This window comes from Alosa sapidissima, chromosome 3, assembly GCF_018492685.1.
Source record: "Alosa sapidissima isolate fAloSap1 chromosome 3, fAloSap1.pri, whole genome shotgun sequence".
Classification (NCBI taxonomy): Eukaryota; Metazoa; Chordata; class Actinopteri; order Clupeiformes; family Clupeidae; genus Alosa; species Alosa sapidissima.
The window spans coordinates 28,515,186-28,531,381 of NC_055959.1; the positions used below are offsets into that span (position 1 = coordinate 28,515,186).

The 16,196-nt window shown below is 43.1% G+C and overlaps 1 protein-coding gene across 5 annotated transcripts in view; it reads left to right on the forward strand.

Annotated features, from left to right (window-relative positions):
* stat3 (signal transducer and activator of transcription 3 (acute-phase response factor)) overlaps positions 1–14,697 on the forward strand; it is a 33,274-nt gene extending 18,577 nt beyond the window's left edge. For 2 of the 5 annotated variants that reach the window (XM_042086380.1, XM_042086379.1), the window contains exons 12-25: positions 373–466; positions 678–725; positions 843–926; positions 1,631–1,729; positions 1,974–2,109; positions 2,580–2,632; positions 2,813–2,907; positions 4,778–4,917; positions 5,086–5,301; positions 5,769–5,777; positions 6,136–6,178; positions 7,075–7,134; positions 12,407–12,522; positions 12,770–14,697. In XM_042086380.1, the coding sequence (XP_041942314.1) occupies positions 373–466; positions 678–725; positions 843–926; positions 1,631–1,729; positions 1,974–2,109; positions 2,580–2,632; positions 2,813–2,907; positions 4,778–4,917; positions 5,086–5,301; positions 5,769–5,777; positions 6,136–6,178; positions 7,075–7,134; positions 12,407–12,522; positions 12,770–12,807 (1,231 nt within the window). In that variant the 3' untranslated portion in view covers positions 12,808–14,697. The remainder of the gene's footprint in view (positions 1–372; positions 467–677; positions 726–842; positions 927–1,630; positions 1,730–1,973; positions 2,110–2,579; positions 2,633–2,812; positions 2,908–4,777; positions 4,918–5,085; positions 5,302–5,768; positions 5,778–6,135; positions 6,179–7,074; positions 7,135–12,406; positions 12,523–12,769) is intronic. The other 3 variants (XM_042086383.1, XM_042086381.1, XM_042086384.1) reach the window with 3 other exon arrangements.
* The last annotated feature ends 1,499 nt before the right edge of the window (positions 14,698–16,196 follow it).

The following is a 16,196-nucleotide window of genomic DNA, read 5'->3' on the forward strand; positions in this document are numbered from 1 at the left end:
TGTGTTAAGTAAAATAAAACCACATCCTCTGTTGAGCAATCCAATTTTATGTGACCACGTGCGCTGCTGTCTCAAATGTCTCAATCAGATCCTCTACCCACACGTTATACTCTCCCCTGCTTCTCTTCCTGCTTGCGTTCTTTATGCATGTATTGCGCAAGTGTTCTACTTGGACTCGCACAGCGCCCTTGGTCCACACAGCTTTCACTGCGCTACACACTGGCTTGCGTGGAGAAGTGTGTGCGCTTGTGTCCTACAGTATGACCTGTCCTCCATATGTGTACAGATGTGTCCAGGAGCAATGCACTTAAATGAGGACAAGCAGATTGTGTGGAGTGCGGTGCCTTATTTCTGTGCGTTTTTTATGTCCAGGTCACGTAAATTCAACATCCTCGGCACCAACACCAAGGTGATGAACATGGAGGAGTCCAACAATGGCAGCCTCTCAGCAGAGTTCAAACACTTGGTGAGTGAGAGATGGGTCAAGTGCATTGTGGGATTGGAGTCAAGATGGGTCAAGTGGAGTCTTAGAGGGGGCACTACAAAACTCATAAGCTAGCATTCATAAGCCCTGAATGTTCACTCAGAATTTCGTCACTCCTTTCTCCACAGAGATGTTCAGCATTGCCTCATGGGAGTTGTAGTTTTAAAATGGTTCCTATTTCTCTTTCTCTTAGACTCTTCGGGAGCAGAGGTGTGGCAACGGAGGGAGAACCAACAGTGATGTGAGTGTGAAGAACATCCCACAATCAACAAGTTCCCGCAGGTTTTTTTTTCCTCTCTTTTACCAAATACTGTATGACAACATTATTTGACTTCTCCTCCATTTATTTCACTTCCAGGCCTCACTGATAGTCACAGAGGAACTTCATCTCATCACTTTTGAGACAGAAGTCTACCACCAAGGACTCAAGATCGACTTGGAGGTCAGACATCACTAAATACCTGAACACCAATTCCCTACCTAAACACTCCCTCCCACCAACCACTAAAAACATATTCCATATATTCTGGAGCTGTCACACACACACACACACACACACACATACACACACTAGCCAGCACATAATGGGTTGCCTGCCTTTTCATAAACACCCTGTGCACAGGGACCAGGATACTCTATCTAACCGTCTGCCTAAGAGGTACTTCATGTACCGTAATTAATGTCCTCCATGTGGTCCCCATGCCCCCCCGCACCACACTGCCTGAGCCTCACTTCAGCGCTAATGAGAGCAAGTCAGGAACATGGAGTCGGCCTCAGTGGGCCTTCTCCACAGACAGCACGCTCTGCCCATTAAGGTGCGCTAACATACTAATGAGCCATTAGGCCGGAGCGAGGTCTCTGATTGGCTTGTCCCGCAGAATGCCAATGAGGTCATAATGGCAGCTTATTGCCATGGGTACCCACTGAGCACATCCTGTCTTCAGTATCACCGGGCAACAAGGCACTAATTGTGACTACTCTGATAATCTCAGTCTTAAGAGCAGATATAGAAATGTGTGTGTGTGTCTGCGTGAACGTTTCCTGCGCAGGAAAGTGCTACCCCATGGGGTGCTTTTTATGGCCTTGCTGGCGGTACATTTTGGATGGTAATTAGAGCTTTCTCACCAATTATGTGTCCTCCCACAGACTCATTCTTTGCCCGTGGTGGTCATCAGCAACATCTGCCAGATGCCAAATGCCTGGGCCTCCATCCTGTGGTATAACATGCTGACCAACCATCCAAAGGTGAGCAGGCCCACAGCGCCCCCCACTGGCTGTACACAAACATATCATAAGACATGTAAACAAATGTATCACAAGACATGTAAACAAACACACATGCACACTTCAGGGTGCTGTCCCTATTCCAGTGAACATTCATATCAAAACTACATACTACATGCATAGCTCTCCCACGCTCTCTAACTCCGCCCTGCCCACTCCTGACCTCCCCACCCCTCTCTGCGTCTACCTCTCTGCGTCTGTCCAGAACGTGAACTTCTTCACCAAACCCCCCGTGGGCACGTGGGACCAGGTGGCCGAGGTCCTCAGCTGGCAGTTCTCCTCCACCACCAAGAGAGGCCTGACCATTGAGCAGCTCACCACCCTCGCAGAAAAGCTACTAGGTATGTGTGCGTGTGTGCGTGTCTGTGCATGTCTGTGCGTGTGCGTGCGTGCGCGTGCGTGTGTGTGCGTGCTCGCGTGTGTGTGTGTGTGTTTCTGTGTGCCTGTGCGTGTTTGTGAGTGTAGGAGTTCATTTTTTGAATATATTTTATATTACTGGCGACAAACAAAAGATAGACCTGAGTCTTTTAGAGAATTAGTTCTTCAATTTGACATACTCTGGTTGTGTTTAAGGGGCAGCCTGCCCCCCGTTCATAAATTAGGAAAGCTAGAGGCATGATGAGACCGATCCTATACCATGCTTAACTGTTATTACAGGAAAATCTCACATACTTGAAATGTTACAAAACAATGACTTTTAATACAAGTTTCTCTCTCCCTCAATCTCTTTCTATCTCTCTCTCTCTCTCTCTTTCTCTCTTTCTCTCTCTCTCTCTCTCTCTTTCCTTGCTTTCTCACTCCTTCACTACAGGTCCATGTGTGAATTACTCCGGATGTCAGATTACCTGGGCCAAGTTCTGCAAGGTGTGTCTCCATGGCAACCCTGCCTGTTCTATTTCTGTTGCCCTCAAACATACGTTGTGTTGTGTTGTGTTCTATTCTATTATTCTAAAGTCATGTCCTGCACTGGAAGAATCTTCTAGATGTTGCTGTGTGTTGTATGATTGTGCTCTGTCTCTCTTCCTATTGTTCATTGGTGCACAGGAGAACATGGCAGGGAAAGGCTTTTCCTTCTGGGTGTGGTTGGACAACATTATTGACCTGGTCAAGAAGTACATCCTGGCTCTCTGGAATGAGGGGTGAGGAATATGTCTTGTGCATACAATTAACAGCACACAGCGGTTATAACTACATGAATCAGTCATTACCATAGACACATTAATACATTCACAAATACTCAATACAAAGGCACAATGCACATGCAGTTAGAGCTACAGGAATCAGCACATTACCATAAACTAATGCATGCACATTACCATAAACTAATGCATGCCCAAATACAACTCGCAGTAGACATGCAGGCGTAACTTACTGACGTTGTCATACTCAAATTCTAGGCAGAATATGAGTCTGATACTGCTCCATTGGGACGTAATTATGGGGCGTGTTTCAACCGAAACAGGGGGGGAATGCCTCTGCACTCAATTGGATAGACCTAACCGATCAGAGCAACGGAATAGCTTACTGTGAGATGTACTGTAGGAAGAACACACAAATGCCTTAACATTGTTTTCTGGTCTTTTGTAAAAGTTATTGTGCCGTCAATATCTCCTACAACACTCGTTAGCGAAATCTTAGAGATACGTATCAGGGTAGGCTTACAGTAGGAAAAACTGATATTTCCCCTCCGTTTTTAAAAATAATTCAGTTGAACACCGTTATGCCACAAACATGTTGGGGGCTGGGGAAGGCTGTCTCAAATCCCTCGAACAGGGGGTCAATCAGAGATTACAGACGAACAAGGGAACAACATGTCACAATGCAACACGCTGTTTTCCCTTGATGAAAGTGAAACCATGAGTTTTCCCACATCTCAACTTTGGCCAAAGTTTTCAGAAATAATCATTTTCAGTGATAAAAACTTAATTAAAATAATATGAATTTTCCATATGGGGTCTTAGAAGACATCTGTCTTCTTCTAGCCAAAGCGTTTTTTTTTTTTGCAAACAAAATCAACCTTAGCATGCTCAGATGACGTGATAGATGAGGCACTGTTGCTCACCTGTCCTTCATCGTAAAGCTCGATTTGATTGGTCCGAACAGCTCTGGTTCGAGCATAGTTGCTCCACAACGGAGCAATGCCAGACCGAACTTCCCGACCTCAAATGTTGTAGGCGGGGCTAACTTCGGCTGGCACCCAGGCTAGACGTAACTATATGTACCAGATAATTACCAGATACACATTAACAGATGTAGAAATACATGTATAAACTTATTTGTTGATTTACACAGTGATTCTTTATGACTGCCGCTAGCGTAGCTTGGTTAACGATTCCCGGGACACCGAAACACCGGGGCACATGAAACTTGGGAAACTCGGGATGTATGCCCCACTAGACTTTTACGAAAAAAAATATTTTGTTTGGTCCCTGGGGGCCACTACATCCACCCCCACCCCCCGCGCCAAAACCTCAAATGCAGTTTTTCCTAAATAACTACCTGAACTGTGGCACCGAGGATGACTAAATTTGTATGGTATGTTGCTCTCAAGGGCCTGCATCAACCTAGCCCACAACCTAGCCCTCATTTGTGATTTGCACTCCCCGGTAAAAAAATAAAATGCTGCTAAAAAATAAAAAATGTTATACTGCTTTACTGCTTTAATTGCCCCTATCTTTAGTTAAGATGTTCTGAACTGCACCAAAATTCATGTGTATGATTAACCTGACATCTCTGGGAGTATGCCAAGTTTCGTGGAATTTCATCCACACACAAAAGTTGCAAGAGTACGGGATGGAATAGGGAGATGGAGACAAATTGACAAGCGTGATTTATTTTCGCGGAGAGAATGTACAGGACTGAGCGGCGGCCCTATTTTGTATCGCTATGCGGTACATCTAGTAATAGATGTGTGGTAACACATGAGTCACTTTGGTCACCACATACCTGTACACAGACACACACCCCTAAGTCTGTATGTGTGTGTGTTTGTGTGTATGTGTGTGTCAGGTACATCTTGGGGTTCATCAGTAAGGAGCGTGAGCGGGCCATCCTGAGTCCCAAGCCCCCCGGCACCTTCCTTTTACGCTTTAGTGAGAGCAGCAAGGAGGGAGGCATCACCTTCACCTGGGTAGAGAAGGACATCAGCGGTGAGTGTGTGTGTGTGTCTGTGTAGGATGGACATTGAGTTGAGGGTTAAGAGTTGTGCCATCTCTGAATATGGGGATTGGGTATTTGACTTATGGAGTTGGACCGTATATTGCATATTTATATGTTTGTGTGTGTGTGTGTGTGTGTGTGTGTGTGTGTGTGTGCAGGCAAGACTCAGATCCAGTCCGTGGAGCCCTACACTAAGCAGCAGCTCAACAGCATGTCGTTTGCTGAGATCATCATGGGCTACAAGATCATGGATGCCACCAACATCCTGGTGTCGCCACTGGTCTACCTGTTCCCAGAAATCCCCAAGGAGGATGCCTTTGGCAAATACTGCCGGCCCGAAGCAACGGCCGAGCCAGAGCAGCCTGATGGAAGCAGTAAGTGTGCTGTGTGTGGCTGTGTGTGTGTGTGTGTGTGTGTGTGTGTGTGTGTGTGTGTGCTGGGGTTACTGATGGCCACCACAGGCAGACACATTTTGTTGAGGGGGGTGAACAATTTGAGAGACTGACTGACAGACAGACTTGACCGAATGAAGGATTGTCAGATTGATGGAGTAAAGAGACCATTGTAAATTCACTTGCCTAAATAACTATGTATATACTGCTATCGTTCAGGTGTTGAAACGGGTGTGTTTGGTAAAATTGTAGTAATTGGCCGTGGGGGAGTCCTGGTGAAAAAATGAAGGGAGAGTACAAAAATAGTGATTTGATTGAATGCTGGGTCAGCTGTGATTGGCGCTGTTGTGATGGCTCTGAACGGATTGTAAATACCATCATTACCGACACCTGAGAAAGTAGCAAACTGTCGCAACACTATGGAAGACGGCTCTTATTTCTTTCCCCAGGTCGATTCGGTGAGTTGAGGTTCAGAAACTTTTGCTAATATGTTCCACTCACCCCGCTTCTACTAACACTAAATTCAGCCAGCAAGACTGCAGGGATGTGCCTGTTTGTGTGCTGCTGGTAGAGGATTCTATAATCACATTGTGGGCGAGTCCTGATGAAAGAATAAAGGGAGAGGAGGAAATAGTGATGTGATTTAATGCTATTGGGTCAGCTGTGATGGTGGGTGATTTGGCGCTGTTGTGATTGCTCTGAGTGGACTGTAAATGCCGTAATTTTCTGCTTCCTAGTAGAAGAGTGGTCAAAAGGGCCATTGTTGTCGATCTTTGCAGAATCTCTCTAATCGGTCTCTCTTTGTGCTCTTTACAGTCATTCAGCCATATCTCAAAACCAAGTTCATCTGCGTTACCCCGTAAGTATGCTATTATGGTGTGTGTGTGTGTGTGTGTGTGGGGAGAGTGAATTTCATCTTTCTGCTTCTCTCTGCTGTTCAGCCATCTTTCTGCTATCAGAACTTTGCTCACATGTTACTGTTTTTTCTGTTTAGTACAGTTGCGTCAGTGATGGAAGGCAGCATAGTGTCTTTACGCTTTACGGCCCCTCCAGAAATGCATAAAATTCAGCTTCCATCCCTCCCAGCTCCCTTCCTTGACCAGTATTACCCAAATCGTATGGATATTTTACTAAAGATATTCAGTGTACCTTCCCCACTACAGTTAAACATACTGTACACACATAACGCTTGACAGATATCTGTAATGTTATCGCTGTAGTCGTTGCTCATTGATCAAAGACACTTACTGAACAAATGTGTTCATATAAGCTCATGAAAAGCAACAGAGCTTTGGTTTCATGAATGAGCAAGTGCCCACAGATAATAGATACGGGAAAGGGAACATTTTTGAGTTGTTGTAAAAGTTTAATGGCCTGAAAAAGGGAATGTGAGAACAGAAACCGTTTTCTTTCTGCCCTGGTAAACTGTGTGTGTGTGTGTGTGTGTGTGTGTATGTGTGTGTGAGAGAGAGAGAGAATGTGTGGTACAAACAGGATGTGTGTACACACGAATGTCACTGCGGTTACTGTATAGGTGTGGTCATGTTTGTATGTTTGTGTATGTTTGTACGTGGAGGTATCCTGAGGTTACTGTGTGACTGCGGGTATGTTTTTTTGTGAGTGTGCATAATATAGGGGCGGTGGTGGGAGAGTGGGTGCCAGTGTTGTGCGTCTGTGTATGTGTTGTATGGTGCTGGTGTGTGTGTCCGTTTGTGTGTGTGTGTGGCAGTCTGTAAAACTTAAATCTCTCCGTAGGTGTCCCTCCGTCTTCATGGACTTTCCGGAGAGTGAGCTTCTAGGAAACGGCTTCTCTGGGTAGGCATAGGGGCACACGTGGCATGTAGGGTGGGAGTGTGACTGCCAGAGAGCGCGAGAGAGAGAGAGAGAGAGAGAGAGAGCGAGAGAGAGCGTATATGTCTTCCACCAAATGACCTTAACATCCTCTGGGATCATGCAGTGCGGTGTCCTTTTTTTATTATTAATCTCACACATTTAGTTTTGTTGTCGTTCACCTCTAACCTACTTGTAATGTTTGTCACCTTTCCTTAGTAGAAGTAGATTACTTCCGTTTTGACTTTCCGCTAACACTCCTGACATATTACACAGATTGACATTCATCACATTCATTTCCATTCACTTTAGTTGCCTGTGGGGGTAGAAACTGGTGGCGTGTATTAACAGCTTCTTGTGAATTCTGTAAACTTACATTTTTCTGGGTATCTAATGTCAACCTGTAAGCGCACTGGAGATTAATTAGTGCCAATATGTTCAAACAATACTTTTTCAAATTCAGACAAAAATCAATTAATCAAAATATCAAATACAGATTTGAAACAAAAACAAATTATGTCAAAGACAAAATTCAAAACTCCCAAGAAATGATTTGCGTAATTGCAAAAGAAATCGGTCTTTAACTCTTTGAATAACTTGTTTTTTGTTTACAATACCTTGAGATTATTTCTCAGTGAAATAAAAACTGGCTTTGCAGTTGCGCTTCTGGCTCTCCCGTTTACGCTGCCTGACACAAACATTTCACATGTGGGTGGGTTTCTCTAGTGTGCATTCTTATTGGCTAATGCGTTTTGACTGACAGCTGAGCTGAGCTGCAACTGCCCCAGAAGTTATAGATAGATAGATAGATAGATAGATAGATAGATAGATAGATAGATAGATAGATACTTTATTGATCCCCAGGGGAAATTCAAGAATTTTGAGTTATTGAATATTGACTAGGAGTAAACTCACTTCTGGTTACGGAGAAACGAACAGAGCTGTATTAATGTTTTCCAAAAATCTGCCAAAATTCAGACTGCCACAGGTGACGGAAATAGTGGACCTGCACAGCAGAACTAAATGATCAAAATTGGATCGTTGGATATAAATTGTTTTATTTGTGAAGGTAATGTTGATCGCTATCCTATCCTGTCAGATAGCTAGATGGCTAATGCCAGATCAAAACACAACAGCGTGTAAATGCACTTCAGTAAAGCTGTCTAACGAAATGACTAGTATTTTATTTTTAATTTGTAACTTGTCACGTGCGTGTTGTTTTTGTATAGTCTCCAATATAGTAGATGTTTAGTGTCGTTGTGAGATCACGGTGCTACCGATCTCCTATAGAAAGAATGACGAGAGTATGCATCATTAATCGACCAATGGACGCTATCTACCCTGTGTTATATGCTAAACGTCACTGAAGCCTACTAGTTGATTGATGGATGACATCTTCCTTGCAACATTCATCCACACCAAACTCTGTCGTACTTGTGAAAGGAACTCTGAATGCTTCAGCATACCAAGAGATTTTGGACAATTCCATGCTCCCAACTTTGTGGGAACAGTTTGGGGATGGCCCCTTCCTGTTCCAACATGCCTGTGCACCAGTGCACAAAGCAAGGTCCATAAAAACATGGAAGGCAGAGTTTGGTGTGGATCAATGGCCTGCACAGTCCTGACCTCAACCCTACATTACACTTTTGGGATGAATTAGAGCGGAGACTGAGAGACGGGCCTTCTCGTTCAACATCAGTGTGTGACCTCACAAATGCGCTTCTGGAAGAATGCTCAACCTTGAGGAAAGCCTTCCCAGAAGAGTTGAAGCTGCTATAGCTGCAAAGGGTGGACCAACGCCATCTTAAACCCTATTGAGGGTTTTCACTGACGTGACCTTCTGGGCGGTAACCTGGATGCGCGGCTAAAGAACAGAAAAGCTCATCAAAACGCGTCCAAGAGGCAAAGGCATATAGGGAAGGACTTGGACCACGAGAAAAGGTGCGATATTTTGCGAAATTTCGGTTGATTGGCGGTGCAGATCCCTACGAGTTGGCACCTGAAGGAAGAATCACTGGGTTGTCATGGATCCAAGAAGAGGGAGCCAACTTGTACTAGAAAAATATTTAAGCTACAGCTCCAGATATTTTAGGATTTCACTGTGGTATTGTTTCAGTATCGATACGTCATAATTTTGGTACAACACTACAATACAGAGAAATGACGAGAGAACCCAAACAGGCCAATCACCTTCTTTTTCACAGGACTCCCGGACACTCTTTACATGATCATTTTTGCATAACCCTTTTGTTTTGAGTATTGTGTCAGAGAGGCTACTTAGTAATAGTAAACAGGATGATGTGTTGGTCAGAATACAAGGAAATGCATTGTATCACTGAACTTCGTATTGTATTCCAACAGTAATATATTCTGTATTGCTTTGTTAAGTTTGAATTGCCAAATAGTCTTCCACGCAGTTTGACCACTGAACAGCAGCATAGCCCAAATTACTGGTAAGCAGATAAGGAAATTATTACAGGTCAGATTCTGGCACGCACACATGCACGCACACACACACACACACACACACACACACACACACACACACACACACACACACACACGCACACACACACACACACTCTAGCTTAAGTTATCAGCACTAAGCTAGCAGTGAGCCTCCTGATTCCAGTGAAAAATGGTTCTTGACAAAAACTGTCTACCCATCTCTCACTCACTCACTCACTCACTCACTCACTCACATATCCATAGCCCTACAAGTTAGGCTAACAAAGTAACGCAAATATAAATAACGCAAAAATAACATTTGCTAGGTACTATTAAGTGTTTATACAGTATGTTTATGTGGTGAAAGCTAAAGTTACATAGCTACCAGCAGAGCTGAGTCTTGTTTTGTTATTAACATAACAAAACAGGTCAGCTGTCAATCAAAACAGATCAGCCAATAGTAATGCACCCCAGAGAAACCCATCCATGTGAGAACAGGCAGTAAACGCAAGAGCCAGAAGTGCAATTGCAAAACCGTTAGTAGCCTAAACAAAAGAAATGTTATCACTGAGAGAGAATGTGAGGGTATTGTAAACAAAAGACACGTTATTCAAAGAGTTAAACACAGATTTCTTTTGCAATTACACAAATAATTTGTTTGCACTTTGCATTTGTTGTTGTTTTTTTTTTTCAATTTTGTATTTGATATTTTGACGAATTGATTTCTGTTTGAACATTCTGGCACAAATTTATCTCCATCTAATAGTGATATCAATGATGATCTCAAAAAGGTGTTATCTGATGACTTCCAATGTCACAGACCTAAGGAGCTAATCCTATCAACTCCCACAAAATCACACTGGTATTTAAATACTCTTACTAGTCTTTACATACCGAGGACTAAATTAATTGCGACTAGTGGAGTGTCCATTCAAATATGCTATTCTTGTAGAAAACTTGGAGCCCAATTACATGCAGGTGAGGGGAGTGGCTACAGTAGAGTGGTGAAAGCCAATGTGTGCTTCTTTTATTTATATATATATATATATATATATATATATATATATATATTATATATATGATACATTTTGCATTTCTTATGCAAACAGCATCAAACTTTGCACTGCACATACTCGTGCCCATAGCAAGACACCTGCCACGTTTGAAATCAACCGGACGAACGGTTCAACAGATATGCGAATAACACATACACACAGACATACGTTCCTGTAATTTAGATAGATGAAAAATAAATTGGAGACTGAACAAATTTCGTCCTTGGTATGTAAAGACAAATAATAATAATATATGTATTTAATTACCTGAATGATTTTGTATGAATACTTTATCTGAATTCTGACTTGGTGTGAAAGGGCCTTTAAGGGGTTAATCAGTGCCCCTCCCCCCCCTCCCACCACCACCACCACCACCTGCTCTTTTTGCATGGAGTGCAATGAGGTACTCAAGAACTCCTAGAGAAAAGAGCGTGTCATTAGAGAGCTCACCATGACCCCAGAGAGAATGAGAGGCAGAGGGAGCCCAACATGAACCCAGAGCTTGTATATAGCCATCCATATGATGGCCTTGACCTGTGCCATTTCCAGTGTCTACACTGGACTAGTGACTGGAGCTCTCGGCTCATTGGAGCCACACATGCTTGGCCTGTCATGGCAGGGCAGCAGCACCCATTGAGCGACACACCGGTGGGGAGGGATGGGGGCTGGAATTGGGTACCTCACAGGATGAAGTGCGGAGCAAGTTCTGAGTTTGGTCTGTCTGGAAGGGAAGCCTTTAATGGGTCCAAAGCAGCCTGCTTTTTGCAGCATTCCAGGAAACTATTTAGCATTATTTCTGCGTCTGCACCTTTTTACCTCTCCAGGCCTTTGCACCTTTGTGCGAGTATTGAGAACTCTGTATTTCATATGATGTTGGCAGCTGTGTGGGGATTTAGACATTGTCTGTGCCCATGTCCTGGGCACATTGTTAGAATTTGAGATCTTATGAAGGGGATATTTACTCTTGAACCTTGAAAATCAGGGCTTGTCTGTATAGTTTAATCAATCAATCCACCTGTCATGCTGACAAGAGAACCAGGGAGTTCACCATCTCATCTCCTTGCCTCAAACTGGATGTCAAGTGCACTCTGGGAGTCCGGGAGTCTGGATTAGTTGTGCATCTTTCCTTTCAATCATCCTCGCATAAACTAGAAGAGCATGTGCTTGGCGTTTTTCTCTCTGGTTTCTGTGGAATTATCTGTGGGACTTGTCACACTAACCTCTTATCCTTCTAATTGTGTGTGTGTGTGTGTGTGTGATGCATGGTAGAGTAAGAGGAGTATATTTCTTCTCTCCATCCTTTGTTTTGTCTCTCTTCATCTCTGTGTGTGGGGTTGCAACAATCACCTTTCACAGACTGCAACCCTACTTGACTTGAATATGTGCTCCCTCATGGAAATCATGCTCAACTTTTACCCCTTTTCAAAATAACCAAAAACAAACAAGTGTCTGTGTTTGCGTGTGTGTGTGTGTGTGTGTGTGTGTGTCTGTGTTTGCGTGTGTGTGTGTGTCACTGCTAGACATAAACTGACTGTTGGCTTATCGCCTGTGGCCAAACAGCCTGACTGATTTAATCACACACAATGTCTATGCTTTTGCATGTCTCTATGTATATCTGAGATAAGTGTGTGTGTGTGTGTGTGTGAGAGAGAGAGAGAAAGCGATAGAAAGATACAATAAGTGTTTGAGAGAGAGATGAGTGTGTTGTTTTCTAATCTGATTTCTCTTGTTGTTTTGCTTTGTTTCTCATGCAGCACTAACTCTGGGAACACCAGCGATCTGTTCCCCATGTCTCCCCGCACACTCGACTCACTCATGCATAACGAGGCAGCCGAGGCTGCCCCAACAACGCTTGGTGAGACGCAGTTTGGTAAGACACCTTTCTTTCTTTCTTTCTTTCTTTCTTTCTTTCTTTCTTTCTTTCTTTCTTTCTTTCTTTCTTTCTTTCTTTCTTTCTTTCTTTCTTTCTTTCTTTCTTTCTTTCTTTCTTTCTTTCTTTCTTTCTTTCTTTCTTTCTTTCTTTCACAGTACATGTACACACATTCATTTAGTTTAGAACTTTTAATTGTCTGAAAACCTCTGTTGTGCTAAAGCATGCCATCCTTGTTTCCCCCCAGAATCCCTCACCCTGGACATGGAGGATATGGCATCATAGTCTATGCAGGATCTATCCACGGTGATGAGATGACCGCTTCACCAGATGTGTTCTTTTTGATTTCCGCTCAATTTTCTAATTGAAGTGGAGGCTGTACATACTGAGCTTGTAATAGGTGCTGTAAAGGCCAACGCTCACTGGCGGCGACATTCGCGTCTATGGATTTGACGCTCAAGAGAGAGAACAGTTTTCGAAACTTCCGACACCGCCAGTTGGCTTTACTCTGTTGGAGTTCTAAACTTAGACGTCACTTGACGCGTGTCAGACGCCACCAATGGGCGCTAGCCTTAACTCATGCTTTTGAGGAAAGTTGCCGATTTCATTAGTCTTTAGATTGTAGAGTTTGTAGAGTCAGTCGACCATTTTGTGTCAGAGAAGCCATGTTGGCTCCATCAGTTTGAAGTAATTCACTCAGCTCAAAGAGAATGGTTTAGAGGTTACTCTTAGCAGCTCATGGCTCCCAGCAATTTAAAGAATAGTATGACAATACTGTTTTCATTTTATTTTTGCGTCTTAGCATATTCCTAAAACTTATTGCCATTGTAATGAAATGTCTTGGGGAGAAATTGTGTTTTCCTGTCAAGTGTTTGTCTGTCACCTTAAAGTTAAACTTTTTTTAAATGATTATATTTTTCTTATAGCAAAAAGAAATGTAAGCTAGCACTGTGTAAAGACAAATATCGAGGGAAACTGTATCCCTATATTAACCTTGAATGTTTTATAGTATATTTCTCTATATCTCTCTTCTCGTACCCAGCTCTCACTGCTTTATGCCGTGTCGTCTTCTCCGCTTTCTATCTGCTTCTGTGAGGGCCCTGTCTCTCTCTCTCTCTCTATCTCTATCTCTATCTCTATCTCTATCTCTATCTCTCTCTCTCTCTCTATATGTGTATATATAGATCTCTGTCTCTGTCTCTGTCTCTGTGTCTGTGTGTCCTTTCTAAGAGTTGACTCTACAGCTCTACTGCCTTGAACGCTGCTTCTTCTCCCTCTCTTGCCTCTGGCACTTTAGATGAGGCGAGTAGGCAGCCCCCCCGCCCCGTCCACCCTACTTGTGCCCCAGGGGCCGGCGTCCTGATAGCCTCCTGAGGCCCCGCAGGTCTGCCGCCTGTAAGCCCCGCTCTGCTGAGGACACGCAGATTCCAGCAGCCCGCAGGCCTATCTCTATCAAAAACGAGATGGACCAAAAGGGTGGAATTAAAAAAGAAATAAAAGGGAGGAAAAAAAACTAAAGTAATAGGCGGCAGGCGAAGTCATTCATGATTTGCACGACACAGTAAAAAGGTCAGCGCCACGTCGCATTTCATTAGGCAACACCAGACATTACTCTGGCTTATCTCGCCGTATCAGGCTGCATCCCGCCAATCATCCCTTGGCAGCCATTTTACTAGAAAGGTTGCCAGCAAGGGGTGGTGGTGTGAGGGGGGTGGTGGCAGAGTAGGTAAAAGAACATTGATTCCTTTGAGGTTCCTGGCCTGACATTTCGGAAGCATAAATGCCCCCCCCTCCCCTTCTCATCTCTCATTAATGACCTGAGCGGAATGGTATTAGAATTGGATTCGGTACTTTGTTATTTAACAAATGGTGAAAGCCAGGGTCACGTTAACTGCCACATCCACACATTTATGAACTGTTAAGCCCTGACATCCAGGTGCTGCCAGCACGCTCTCAAATCATTAACCTTTATCATGTCTGCTTTTTTGTTTCATTCATTTTTCTTCTGAGCTGTATTATATGTTTTACGGTTTTATAAAATGTATTGTGGTCAATGACACATCTGTACAATGTCTGTCTGTTTCAACAGGGCCTAAGGGTAAATCCTACTTGTGTCATTCTGCAAACCCTGTAAATTACGTTGCAGACCATTAAAAACATGAGATATCACACGTAGTTGTTAGTGGCTTGTTGTTTTCATTCATGACAAATCAGTGAAAAAAGGCAGTGAGTGTTTTGCAGCAACATGTATGTATATAATTGCTGTACATATAGAATGCACAACTTTCATAAGGTATTGGGGTAAAAAAAAACAAACAATCCATCCCTCTAAGGCTGGGGAATGAGCAAAGAAGACCAACACAGGTTGAGGACTGGTCGCTCTTCAAATGAAGAGTTCAGATGCAAAACCCTCTAAATCCGTCTGACCACTTTTCTTTTAAATGAGCATTTAAATTCAGGCTCCTAAAGGTTTTTGCCTATAAATCGATATTTCAGACCAGGAAGAGAGTGGTATTTAGTGGGTTTAGAAGTTAAATTATTTGATTAGCGTATACTATGTGTGGAGAGCATCCCCTCACCATCTTTATCTCATTTTTGACATAGGTGGCATTTAGAGGCTTTTGCATCTGAACCCTTCAAATCTCTTTGATAGCTGTGGTTTTGGCCGGTCTGCTGAGCCAAAACAAAAACATGCAAAACGCGAACAAGCGAACAAGAGGATCAGGACAATGGTGGGCTGTGAAAGACATGAAAATACTTTTTAAGATGAGGATGAATATGTTAAGTTATTATGACAGATGTCAGAGCACCTAATTTAAGGAGATTATCTCCCCCTCATGCTAAACCTTCAGTACCTAAGCCTTCTAGTGTTCGCCAATAATGTCTAGTAGATTGCGTTGTCTTTCCATTTGAGTGTTACAATCTACTGCAACTGTCATCTAATTCTACAGATCACCTTAGTATTTTCCGACAACTGGTGGAACATTTTTTATATCTTTAGGAACTGAGTAAATTGGCTTGTAAATTGATCAGACTGATCACACTGAACTGTGCACAATTTTACCGTTCCTAAAATCGGAGTTTTCTTGAAACTGTAGCCAATGCACACAACAAAGGCTATTGACCTTAGTTTTCCTACTGAATCATATAACCTGACCATACAAACAAAACGTTGCAACACTTGTTTCTGCAAATTTGCATCATCGTTTTGTGACCAGTTTCATTTTAGCGCTTGGTTTTTGCAGACAGATGTCATGCTGTTGCTTGTAATCAAAGTTTTCAGCTTGTTTCTTTCACCTTTGTTCTTTGCAGGTTTGCACTTTGGATGTGCCTTGAAGTCTTGACTGCTGAGCAGAAGTATTTCTCAGTGTCTGGTTATACTGACCACGTTGGTGTCGATTCAAAATAGTTTGGGAAATTCCAAACACATTCTGAGGAAATCCAGTCCATTCTGAGGAAATGCAATTTAAAAAGCATTTTTAAACATGGCAGTGTGTGTATTGTATGTATAGGAGTGTGAATATGGATTGAGGGGTAACGGAAGTGTAGATGAGGTGGTGAGAGTGCATAAGAGAATATTTATGTGTGTGTGTGTGTGTGTGTCTGAGTGAGTGCTCGTGCATGTGTGTGTGAAAGATTTTGTGGAGGTGTACGAATGAAAAGTGTTCCCCGTG